The 13,378-nt window shown below is 39.9% G+C and overlaps 1 protein-coding gene across 1 annotated transcript in view; it reads left to right on the top strand.

Annotated features, from left to right (window-relative positions):
- CD226 (CD226 molecule) overlaps positions 1–13,378 on the top strand; it is a 44,741-nt gene extending 31,363 nt beyond the window's left edge. The window contains exons 4-6 of the mRNA XM_008161697.3: positions 6,486–6,588; positions 10,801–10,858; positions 13,174–13,378. Of these exons, the coding sequence (XP_008159919.2) occupies positions 6,486–6,588; positions 10,801–10,858; positions 13,174–13,287 (275 nt within the window). The 3' untranslated portion in view covers positions 13,288–13,378. The remainder of the gene's footprint in view (positions 1–6,485; positions 6,589–10,800; positions 10,859–13,173) is intronic.

The raw sequence follows: 13,378 nt of genomic DNA, 5'->3' as shown, positions 1-13,378 counted from the left end.
CAACCCAGGACACCCACGTTGTCGAGGTCCTCAAGTAGAAGACTTGATGGCCCCATTTGCCACTGAGGTCATCCTAACACGAGCTTCTTAGTCTTTCCTCCAGGAGGTGGTTTTGCCCCTTGGAGCAAGGCTCCTGTCCTCCCGCAGAATTGGGAGAGGGGGCCTCTCTTCCTAAGGATGACATTCCAAAAGGATGGCTTTGATCTGTTACAGCAGAGAAACCAAGCAAATCAGGAAAGGTGCGTGGGGCCAAGTCAGAAGGACTGACAGATCCCCAGGAGGCAAGCAGGTGTTTTCCTTATCAGTTAGGGAAAGGTGGGGCGCCCCCAAATCCCAGTTCTCGCCCACTAGTCGAGGGCTAGGCTCGGGTCTGCCACACTCACTCTCACTGAGAAGGTGAGCAGTGTGCATGCAGTCTTGACATTCTGGCTTATGATGCATGAATACAGTCTCCTTTAAATAATCGCTGTTTATGAAAATTGAGGTGCGAAATATAGCCAGACAGAAATATTTGCGGGGAAAAGGTGAGGTGTCTAATACGACGGAGTCAATCTTGAAAACTTTCTCGACAGGTGTACCACGTCAAAGAATGTCATCATCCCTGTGCCACATGTGCTGACTTAGGTAACCCTTGCCATTCGCTCACCAGTCACTGTATAGAACCTTGGCCCATAGTAGGGCGTCATGCAGGTAATGACACCAGAAAATGTAGCTAGATCGAGCAGATAAACGTTACAGCCAATCTTAGACTGTGTTTCCCAACCGATGTAAATTTTTTAAGTGTGTAAGTCATTTACCATCGAGAGAGGCAAACCCACTGTAGCAAAATCTGTACATGGGGCTAGAAGCTCGCTCCCCTCGTTGGCTTGCTGCAGGACAATCATTCAGACTGTCAGTGCCTATGTTTCTCAGCTAAAATCCAACAATACTTTTATTTTGAGGGCGGGTAGTTGCTATTCATGCGGAAGAAGGATTAGAGGTGGATGTCATGGTCCTTTAATTGTCTGAAAATAATTTACCTCCTAGGACCTTCTTGCTATACAACAGGGAAAGATTTCTGAAACACAAAGAGTATAAAATCGACTGGTACAAAGGAAGTTGACTTTTGGAATACTATTACCACACCAATATCCACTTGCTAAATAGTTCAGGCCCACAGGAAAGTTCAGCCGGCTTCAGGCTACTGTTCTTTCCAGTGGTCCTCCAAACTTACACTTGTTTCACAAGTTTTTACCAACACACCCTCTGTTCTTCCCCATGGAGGTGGGCATGCCCTCAGGAGCAAGATTCCTGTCACTCATGACTAGTTGTTCAACACGGAACTCCAACACAAAAAGAAATGAGTTATTTATTCACCCCTAACTTTGAATGTATAGATACAAAATATAAGTAGACTATTCATAATTTATGTATCAGCTGTTGCTTAAATATATAAAGCACCTCTATCTGTTTTACCTAAGCCCCATTTCCACTTCTGGGGTTGACTTAATCACCACTTTGCAATTGCAAAAAAAAAAAAAAAAAAAGGAAAGAAAAGGCATTTGGGAGAACAAGGGATATTCCAGGGGGAAAGAATTAGAATTAGAAGAAAGGTCTGGGCCCCAGGACATCTCTCCTCAATCTCTGTGTTTTCATCAAATCAAGGTCGAAGGTGGCCCGGATGTTGGATATTTGCATTTTATGTGTAGTAAGTAAAAAATTGCAGTAGACCAGGTAATCCTGAGGCTGTCTGCGCACATATCCTTACCCCGTGGGAAGTCACACACTGCATATTTCATCTATACACAGAAATAAATCCAGTCTTTCTGCTTCTTTTTTAATGAGGTAAAAAAGTAAGAATAACTCTAACTGATACCCCCTATGACCCACCCAGGCTGCCGGGTTAGGCTCTGTGAGTTTTTCCCAGCATGCTTTTCAGTTCAGATATTTAGGTCCTGAGTGACTTCACTCACTAATCTGACCCCACTGTTTCCTCACTCACTATCCACCCCAAACTCTAATTCAGGAGAAGCAATAACTTTACTGCCCATTGCTGTCCACCTGGCCCTGAGGGAAGACCTGGCAGCATTCCTATCATGGGTCTTGCTAACGGTTTATGACTCAGCCATAAATACTTGTCATTGGAAGGTTGCATCCCTGGAGTGAATTGTTCATTTATACCAGTGATATCTCACTGACAATTTGTTTTAACTGTATTTACCCTCTTCGATGGGAGGGAAAATAATGGCCGTATGGTTCACAATACTTTTGGCCTCGTATGAATCAACACACCATTGGGAAGAAAGTGGGGGAAAAACATCAGCAAAATAGTGGCTGCTGAGAATAGACAAGCGTTCTTCTTAGTCCCCAGTTCCTGACACAGAGGCTTCGGAGACCCTTGGTCTCCAGAGAGTAGTGACTTTTTTATGTTAATGAAGGACTGGTGGCTGAAGGCCCCTAGGTAGCTGCAGGACTGGGCTGGTTGCCTGAGGAGGGACCCTCTGGTTAGAGGTTTGGAACTTTGAGCCCAATCCCTGAGGGGAGAGGGGCTGGGGATGAACTAATCACCAATGGCAAATGATTTAATCAATTGTGACTGTTCTGATTAGAGAAAGCACATTCTAACCCGGCTGAGTTGTATGCCCTGGGACATGGGAGCTATCATCAGAATGCAGTCCATCCTCCTTTTCCGAGAACAACCTTGTGGCTGAAGCAGTCTAGACCTGGAGGCACCCACCCTTTGCAACTCAGCCCCTATTATCTGCAATCTGGTCCCAGAGGTGCCCAGCGGCACCCGCCCTCTGTGACCTCCTCAGCCTGCGTTGCCTCTAACCTGTAACCATTATTCTTTGCCTACTTCCCCTTGCCTGTAATTCTTAATTTCATGTAATTGTTGTCCTTCTACCCAATATAAGCAGCTGGCTTATGGGGAGGGAGGGGGGTAGAGCAGATTTTTTGTGGAAGACCTACCGGCATTATTGAAATAAATGCTCATATATATCTCTGCTTAATTGACTCAAGTGGTGACAGGCAGCCCAGACCCATTGGTTGTCCAGTTACAGTGCCAGTTGGGGTACTGGAAATATCAGGGGAACACCATGTAAAATATATGATTGTCTAACCACCAAGTTATACACCTGAAACCAACACAAAATAAAACTGAAAGAAAATAAGTAAATAAGTAAATAAATAAATAAATAAAAGAAGAGAATTATATCTCAGACCTAATAACAAAAAACAAAACAAAATAAAAACATCACTTAAGTCATAAACACATGGATTTGAAATCCTGTTGAACCAATCAATACACATGCCTTGAAATGCAATGTATTAAAAGATGAATGAGTGAATAGATCTGACTCCAGCAGGTCAAACATTACTAGAAGAGGTGGAAAGAGGTAACATATTTCATGATACAGAATGCATTGAAAACTTGTATCTATAATTGGGCATTGTGAAATAAGTGGCCATCCTTTTTAGTGGTTTCTACTTCAGTCATTTAATTTAGAGCTTAATAAAAACAATGCCAACTTAATTCTTACGGGTTCTGTGTTCCCTTCTACAAAGTAGCTCTCTACAGCCTGTACATTAAATATAACCACTAAATTTTGGCAGATTATTCTGTTTTAAGCATGCAGGCCTTTAAATTTTTGGGCTATTTCCCCCCTGATTAATAAAAGCAATATATCATTTAGACAGTCTGGAAAATACCAAAAAGCCTCAAGAAACAATTACTTTTAATTCTATTCCCTGAAGACCATCACTTTAAAATTTTGGCATGCTGTTGCCTTGCAGGCTGTTTTTCCCAAGTAAGTTCCATACTTGATTGAGAACTGTTCGATTGTGAATTCTGGTTTTGAAATTTTACTTAACTTTCTATCTATAGTCAGCAGTTTTTCATTTCCTTGGGATTCTTTACACACATCATTCCATTGCCCATAGCCATGATATGCAGCGTGGCCCCTATACCAGCATCTTAGACTTCACAGGAGAGCTGTGAATTCTGGGAGCCACCCAGGCCTAAAGGGTGGGACACTCTGAGGGTGGGGCGCAGCAACCAGGTGATTCAGATGCAAATGAAGTTTGACAACTCCAGCTGCAGAGTCTTGCTGGTTTGTCTATCTTGGGAAACAAAGATTTTCTTTTTGCTGTTAGAAATGTTATACAGTTTTGAGTTTTTCTTTGGAATAAAACAATTAATCAAACGTGAAAGGGTGTGACACAGAGACCAATTTCTTTTTCTTTGCAGGTTGCAGCAGTTTTTGCTTCTCAAAGAACTTTCGATGGGCAATCTCACCCCAGGCTTCCTTTTATACCAACTTACACTTTAAGAGCCTTTTGTTAATAAGTTATATCTCTCATATTGTCTTATGTACCTTTTTCTCAATAGCAAGAATATGATAAAACAACCTACCAATATTATGTTTATCTTTACATCTCATTTGTAATAATTTGATCTTCAGTTATTTTTCATTTTGATTGCCTCAATCTTGTATATTTATTAATTTTTATAAATGGGAAAGTCATTTCTCATTTAGGGATTTATTTATATTTTCTTCTAGTATCTACATAAAAATTCCGATCTCTAGTTCACCCAGATTTTTTTTACTATAATAACGATCTAAATAGCATTTTAAAAATGTAGTTAAACAATTCTCCCAGAACACTGTCAATGAATTTATTGATAATAACTCTTATTTTCTTGCTATGATTGTCTGTTTGATTTAACTTTAGCATATATTATATTCAAATTATTTCAGTATAGCAAGTCCTTTTATAGTCCTGGGTTATAATGCAAAACAATTTCAGGTATTTTGTTTATTTTCATAATGTGCCAAGAGCTTCAAAGGTTAATTTCTTATTTCATGGGGAGAAAGTTTAATTGTTCCTTTTGGAGTTGGAATAATGTATTTTTGCTCTGAATAAATTCCTCTCCTCATCAAATTTGGACAAGTTTATATACTTTTATTCACCTAATAGTTTAAATGAATTTAAAGTATAAAAGTAGTGTTCATTATTTGACTTAGGTTCTCTTTGCAGTAATACTTGCAAAAGAATGAGTGGGTGTTGACTTTGAGCTCTTACCATGAAAAAAATCGCAGCTAAATACAGTGTAGTGAATTAGGAAGGAAGATATAATCTGTCAGGTTGTTAAAAATCCAGTGAGAAGTGTGATTTCTCCAGTTACTGTGGGATTCCAGAGAGCCGGGAATCACAGGGCCAGCATTGGGGCTCTAATTTCCAGAACCAGAAAGTCGTGCTGTCTCTGCCTTGGCTTATACCCATCTTGCATTTTTGCTGTCCTCACAAAAGGTGGCAATTAAGACAGCCCCTGGGTTCCAGTTCCACCCCATTCCCAGCAACAGCACAAATGGGTGGAGTTCTTCTGGGAGGGAGCTCTGTGGGTGGCAGTGGGTGAGGTGTGCTGTGGGCAGGAGGACAGTTTACAGCTGAAACGCGCTCTGAGCTCACTGGGGTCATACTGCAGAGGTGATGTCTCTCTAGTAGTTTACTACTCTTGGATATTGTCTCATTCGATTCTTGCCATAATTCTGTGATTTAATCAGAAGTGTCGTCACTGTCATAGTGGACTGATGAAGAAAGGCATGCAGAGAAGGTTAAGGATTTGCTGGAGGTCAGAAAAACACGATAGTGAGCCTGGCTGGTGTGGCTAAGCGTTTAAGCATCCACCTTTGAACCAAGAGGTCACAGTTCAATTCCGGTCAAGGGCATATGCCTGGGTTGCAGGCTCAATCCCCAGTGGGGTGTATGCAGGAAGCAGCCGATCAATGTTTCTCTCTCATTAATGCTTCTCTCTCTCTCTCTCTCTCTCTCTCTCTCTCTCTCTCTCTCTCTCTCTCTCTCTCTCAGTGCCCTCTCCCCCTTTCTATCTAGTTTGTATCTTTCAAACTAGATAGTGAAAGAACCAGGGTGGGAATTTCAGATTCCTGGACTGTGGTTCTTTCCATGGAAGCAGTGAGTTGGAATAACACATTTTTTGCTGATTGTTTTTTTACCATTAATCCCAACTGAGTAGAAAATAGTTTTTAAACAAAATTCTACGTATAAACATCAAAGTTACATACTAGTACTGTTGTGTGTTGATGTACTTAATACATCGTACTTAAGTAATCTTTATTTGTATACTATTTTGATGGGTTTTTTTCTTAAAAGATTTTACATTTGCAATCAGGAGCTCATTAGAATGAAGGGATAGCTGTCTTGGGCATACACTCTTTCTATCCTTATTCTTAAGGTGTCAAATCCAATCTTAGAGATCAAGGAACTATCAAAACTCTGTCAGGAGTCCAAAATACTTAGGAGACTGAATGGAAAATTATCTTTTTCCCTTATCTCATCCTGTTTTTTTTTTTTTTCTCTTGGATTTGTTGTTTGTTTTCAATTGTGCTTCTATGATGATGGATGTATCTTTTCTCATTTTTCTATCTTCCTTTTTGCTGGCTTTGGCTGAATTCCTAATTTCTACTATAATTTTTTTCTCCTAGGTAAAAAAGACAACCAATATGTCTTCTGGATGGTTGTAGGGGCAGTTTTATCGTCGCTGTTTGTTATCCTAATTGCCACTGTCATTGTCATTCTGTATATCAGGTGAGCATTGAGCCTCCTTCTGAATCTTGTTTACCCTGAGCGATTCCGATGTTCAAGGATCTCTACAATTAATCACCCAGCATTGGCCAAGCTGTCTTAGCACTTGCATATGTTTTTCTGAGTGCTTTTCTTACACAAAGGAGAGGAAAGAACTGTTGTAATAGTGGAGGAAAATGGGAGAGTCAGAGTCATTCACTTAAAAATTAGTAGGAGCTGTCCGTCTGCCCCATATTAACAAAGCTTTCATGTGCCTGATGCCTCCTCTCTATCTCCTACTCCATTGATCTTTCTTTTCCTTTAGGAAAAAAAGCTGTTGGGTGAGGGTGTGTGTGTGTGTGTGTGTGTGTGTGTGTGTGTGTGTGTGTGTGAGAGAGAGAGAGAGAGAGAGAGAGAGAGAGAGAGAGAGAGAGATTCTGAGAAGTGGAAGGACTGGATCGAACAGTAATAAAGCCTTCACTTATTCATCAGCTATTTCTTTTGGCAGTGGTGAATGAGATGTTATGAAGCACATATTCTAATAAGCAAACAACATTATTTAAATGGCTGTCTATTCTCTGAAACAAACAATTTAGTTGTTCTTATTAAAAATTATCAAGGAAGAAAGAGGTTGGGAGAGGCGATCTTAGAGAGAGCAGGTGGCCACCGGCCTTTTAATGTCCTACCTTTCACGTCCATGGCTCACTTGGAAGTTTCTAGTATATTCTTGGTGGGCCCTTTCTTCCCTTCCTAGCTCTCCATGTTCATCCACTCACACGTCTAAGTGTCTGTTGCAGTCTTAGCTGTGATCACATAGGGGTGGGTATACTGTCTTCCAACTAAGGTTATCTTCCTTAAAGGAGAAGACCAAGCGTTAGATGTCTACATTTGGCATGTCTAGCACAGCATAGACAGACACTTTATATATGTTTATTGGGTGGATGAATCCATCAATTCCCCATTCTTCTCTCCTCCAAATGTTGCCAGATGCATGGTAATATTACACACACGTGCATGGCTTATTGATTGGATTTCCAGAGGTTTTCTCTGTCTCATCTCCATTTCTCCCCCGCTCTCCCACCTCTTTGGAAGCTCTTATCACCATTCCCCTGATTTTATTCACACTCTGCAATCTGCTCACAACATCGCCTCTCTTTCTAATGCCCCTGGGTTTTCCTGGTTCCTTTCCTGAAAGCTAAGGCTGGTCATGTCAACATCCTGTTTAAAACCTCCTGTTACCATTCCCCTGTCACTAGAATAAAGGCAAAACTCAATGAGCCCTGTCGTTCTGACTCCAGCCTAATTTCCATTCATATTTTCTCCTTTTCTTACTCCCCCAGTATTGACAAATTTTGTTAAAAATGCAACTTTTCTGTGAACACACTTGGCTCTCTTTCCATTGTCAAGCCACCAAGTGCTGTTTCCTCAACATTTAGCCTTAATCCTGTGGATCATTCAAGGTGTGGGACACCTGTCCCCATTGGAGGTCTGTCCTGCCTTTCCCTCCCTGCCCAGAGTCATGGTCTCACTCTCCAGAATCCCATGTGCTTCTCATCTGCTATACCTCACAGCCTACTCGCTAATTTAATCACATCCACACTTGTCTTTCCTTCTATTCATGATGGCAGCCTGTTTTATTCATTTTTTAGTTTGATAGCATTTAGTGCTAATCTTTCCAAATAATGGATGGTCAATAAGCATTTGTCTAATTAAATTGAAACACAGAACTGTCGTTTTTCCTTTCTCTCTGTCACCCGGATGCCCTCAAAGCTTCCTCTGATCAGAAAACAGCCAGTTGGGTTAAGGAGCCCAGGATAGGATGTTAGTGACATTGAGGATTCTCTACTGCTCCACCTTGGTGGATAAAAAATGCACCGAGGGGAACTGTGGTTGCAGGAACACTCAGGGGCCCAGACAGAATGACCATCTCTGGAGGGTCCCAGATGCTGGACATGAAGGATTGAGTTTCATGAAAATGCATCACTTTTACAGGAATAGCTAAATTGAACCGTAGACTATATTGTCCCCCTTGGTTCAAAGTGATACAAAGATTCCTGGGCTGGGTTCATCATCGGGCGAACACAAAGGGAAAAGCACTTGTTTTTCCACCTTGTCACTATATCAGCATGTGTCGTCACTGTGGACATGTTTGGAAAAATGATGCCAGGGCTAAACAGTGACCTTCTGAACTCTGTCCTTGGCGACTATTTAAAACACTCCTGTCGCTTCAAATGTATTGACTTGGATAGAAGGCAAAGTAAATCACAGTGTGCCTAGAGGAAACTGGGTTCTCCCTGCACACCTAGCCCCTAGGGATGGGAGTGCAGAGGCTCTCCAAGCACTTTCTCTGCTCCCAGTTAGATCAGAATAGTAACACTGTCAAGTGATCATGGCTGGCAGAAGTGCCTAGCTCCGGTAAGCATGACAGTGTACATGTGGACACCAGTATTCATAAGAAGAATTTTAATACTGCACGAGCAAAGGGTTAGTTATTTTACATTTATTGTCAATGTTGATGTTCACTACAAGTAGAGTGTCTGGTCTGCCTGGGATTCTCCAGGTTTCAGCACTAAAATCCCTCACCTCTGGGAAACTTTAGAATCCACAAACCAGAATGGCTGGTCAACCTAGAATACACCACAATGTATTTACTGTCTTTATTTTGCAGATGAGAGGACTGAACTTTAGAGATGCAAATAACTAGTAAATTGCAAAGCACAAGCCAACACAGATCATCTGACTCTAAGCTTCATGTTGTCTTCTCTTCATCACATTGTATATCCTAGTTTTATGTAAAAAATGTATATATATTTGGCCCTATTTGGAACACTTAACTCTATATTATGATATACAAGCCTCGTAAACCATCACGTAACAAAAGGGCAAAGGTCATAGGTCAGTGTCTCAGTTTCCTCATTTGTGAAAAGCAGATAGTCACACCTACAGCATAGATTTTTTGAGGAGTAAATAATTTACATAAAGCACCTAGAAACATGTTTGCATGTAGTACACTTACATGTAAAATAAGTAAATAAATTGTTTCAATAATACATAAGCAAATAAGTAAAAGCACGTAGAATAGGTACGTTTGTGATTAGGTTGAGATGGTGGAGGATTTCATAGCGACTAGAAGACACCATCAGGGTCAACATCCCCCATCTAAACACCTTTCCTGGGAGAGAAACTATCTTGCCTGGTTTTCACAAATTCCATGAAGGAATGCTAAGCTCATCTTTAAAAAACAACTCTACATTTTTCCCCTGGCCAATCTTCTTTGTTGTTGAATAAGAATCTTCTTTAGGGAGATGAAAAGGGTCCCCATCTCCCCGTGAAACCATTCTTCACATTTGTATGTAGTTATCTGAGCTAACGTATTCAATTACAGTAGCTTCTTTTCTTCTTTTTCTGTATTTTCTTTTCAAAGATTTCTCTTGAAGTTAGGTTTTTATAGGAACCTGGAGAATTTATTTAAAAGCATAGCTCCAGACTGCCCTGTTGACTGCAACCCATGGCCCTAGAGCAGGAGAACGTAGTAGTTAAGAGGGAGGGCTCCAATCTGATGCTACCAATAACCAACCATGTGATCTGGGGCAAGTTACTCTTCTCTTTGCCTCAGTCCCCCAACCTGGTAAATAAGAGAGGTTTTTATAAAAAATGAAATTTAAAAAACGTAACCTATACAGGTGGTTTAGTAAACACCTAGACCAGTGGTCGGCAAACTCATTATTCAACAGAGCCAAATATCAACAGTACAACCATTGACATTTCTTTTGAGAGTCAATTTTTTTAAACTTAAACTTCTTCTAATGCCACTTTTTCAAAATAGACTCACCCAGGCTGTGGTATTTTGTGGAAGAGCCACACTCAAGGAGCCAAAGAGCCGCATGTGGCTCGCCAGCCGCAGTTTGCCGACCACAGACCTAGACGATTTTATAAAGCTTAATTATATTATCATTGGCATTCAAGAAGTTATCTTTACTAAACTCACTGGGATTAATGACTAGTGTCCACCGGCTGGATATTTATTTAGTTGCTTCTACCATCTGGAAACACATTGGAGAAGGTGGGAAAATGAAAAAAAATTTGGTAAGTATGTATAAAGTAACTGTGGGTAGCTACTTCAACATATTTAGTAAGGGCATGTGAGTTAGGGCACAGGTGAGGCACATAGAGGATTTGAAATAACATTAGTCTGGAGTGTAATTCTTAATACCTCTATTGAATATGTATTTCCAGGAAGAGAAGGAGACAGAAAAGTGTCCAAGGTAAAGAGTCCCAGGCCACACAGAATAAGGTAAGTTTTCTCAGAGTTGTCATTCCCCCCCTCTTTCCTTGTACATCATAAAAGTTTTGTAAACTCAGTTCATTTGGCAATTACCAATCTTCTTCTTTATTCTCATTTCAACAAACTGGCCGTGCATTGCCTGTAATTTAAGTGTCAGTTATTTGATGAAATAGTTATTTTCTGAACTATTCTCTTATTTTTAATACCCTTCAAAACTGTTTTACATTAATATAGATAAAAGAGCAATCACACCAACATAATAATCAACACTGCACATTACCAAAATCTGTGTTGGTTTCCTAGGGCTCCCACAATCAAATTCTCACTAAGTGGGTGATTTAGAACAACAGAAATCCATTCTCTTGCAGTTCTAGGGTTGAAGTCCAAAATCAAGGTCCCAGTAGGATTAGTTCCTCCTTGGGGTGAGAATCTGTTCCATGCTTCTCTCCTAGTTTCCACTGGCTTCTGGCACTCCTTGGCATTCTGTGGATTGTGGCCCCATCACTCCAGACTCTGCCTCTGTCTTCACATGGCATTCTTCCCTGTGTCTGTGTTTCTATAACAAACCTATTTTCACATAAGGTCACATCATGAAGGTCTTCCAAGAACATAAATTTGGGGGGGACACTATCTGACCCAGTACAGGGCACAATTATGTTTTTATGCCATGAAGTTATTGTGAGGATTAAATTAAACTACATAAATGGTCTGACCTTTTGCTTAATTGATTAATTAATGGATTTTCAGATTATAAAGCTAAAGAGCCTTCCAAGGGGCTGCAGGTGTCTGATGAAGTGTAACCATTTCCTCCTCATTTGCACGTGCCCACTTTTGTTTACTGGAAAGAGTAGAAAATTCCATCTGTGTTTGCAGATAAGAGGAATGCTCATGTCTCCACAATGGATCAAATATTCTCTTTAACACATATTATTCTGTTTAGGAAATTTTACAATAAAACATTTCCCCAAGTGTTATCTACAATTACATCCATTTCTCTTCGACTTAATTACTTATCATTAAATTCTACCCAGTCAAAACTCCAAGTACTAAAATGTTTCTGACAATTCAATATGTGTGCTTCAGACTTCTCAATAATCTATCAGTTTAAATTTTTCTTCTATGAAGTAGTTACTATTTGCAAAAAAAAAAAAATCTTTTTTTTCTGAATAATTCATGGCTTACTTTTTTGGCACCAACCACAAAGACTCAAGAAGTCTTGCCTTGTTTTACCTGCCACTCCTGCACCAGCTAATCAGTGGTCTGTTTTATACATTTTTTTGGATTTGTTCTTTGTCCTTAGCTGTTGCCCACTCAAGCCAAAACAAAACCACAGTTGCTGCTATGAACTTCAGAGGCAGGAAGGAGCTTTGCAACTTCCTACATTATATATTCAACTTTTTCAGGCTTTTATAGAATAATGGTATTTTGAATGATGATTATAAAGTTAGATTTTAAGCTGATATTAAGATGAAGTTAGACTTACTTGATCTTTTTTTTTTTTTTATCAATAGGCTATATAAGTAACAATGACACTTGAACTTGCTTTCTCCTTGAAAACACCAAAGCCACTCAAATGATAACATAACATTATTTTGAAAGTCAATATCAGTTTATTTCATTAATTTATTGTGTTCAGTTGCTTATTTTTAAGCCAGGACACCATGTCCTGTCCTTTAAAACATGGAAGCATGAACAGACTGATGAATCTCAGAGGGAAAGGGGTAGGGAGGCTTGGTAAGAGATTAACCAAAGAACCTAAATGCATATATGCATAACCCATAGATACAGACAATAGTGTGCTAAAGGCCTGGGTGGGGGCAGGAGTGGGGGGGAAGGAGCTCCATAAGGAGAATAAGGGGACATCTGTAATACTTTCAACAATAAAGATAAATTTTAAAAAATAAAAATAAAATTAAAAAGTATGGCCTCTGATGACATTCATTCAACAGAAATTAATTAATGGGTCCCACAATGGGAAAATACTATACTAGACTTTCCATATAAAAATGAGAATTGTTCTCATCAAAACCCCTGACATTGGGAAAGGGAGTTTTGCATCTAAAGAGGTGTTTCATAAACCCAGTGTAGCAAGGGATGATGTAGACCAGGCCTCTGTTGCATCTTACTCAGGGCCCTGCAAGTCAAGAATATGATTTCTCATAGAAGTTCAATATAATAAAGAGGATGTTTTATGAAATTACTGGTAATTGTAATAGAAAGTTGACCTCTATTGTAGTTGAATGGAGAAGATATTTGTCTTTGGTGTTTTTGTTAGCTGCTGAAATACAGTGAATTATTGACACCCTCTCTGCCTGTCTTTCTAGGCATCCAACAACTACAGAAGTTCCTTCTCCATCAGCCAACCATCAGATGGTGCAGGAGAGGACATTTATGTCAACTACCCAACCTTCTCTCGGAGACCGAAGACTAGAGCCTAAGCTTTTCCGTTGATCTGATCAAATTTATGATGACTGCTAAATCCATAGATCGTTATATAGTTTCTTCCCACTATTCAGTGGCTACTGTGGA

This window comes from Eptesicus fuscus, chromosome 12, assembly GCF_027574615.1.
Source record: "Eptesicus fuscus isolate TK198812 chromosome 12, DD_ASM_mEF_20220401, whole genome shotgun sequence".
NCBI classification, from domain to species: Eukaryota; Metazoa; Chordata; class Mammalia; order Chiroptera; family Vespertilionidae; genus Eptesicus; species Eptesicus fuscus.
The sequence above is the reverse complement of the archived record's forward strand: the minus strand, read 5'-3'. Positions and strand labels throughout refer to the sequence as shown.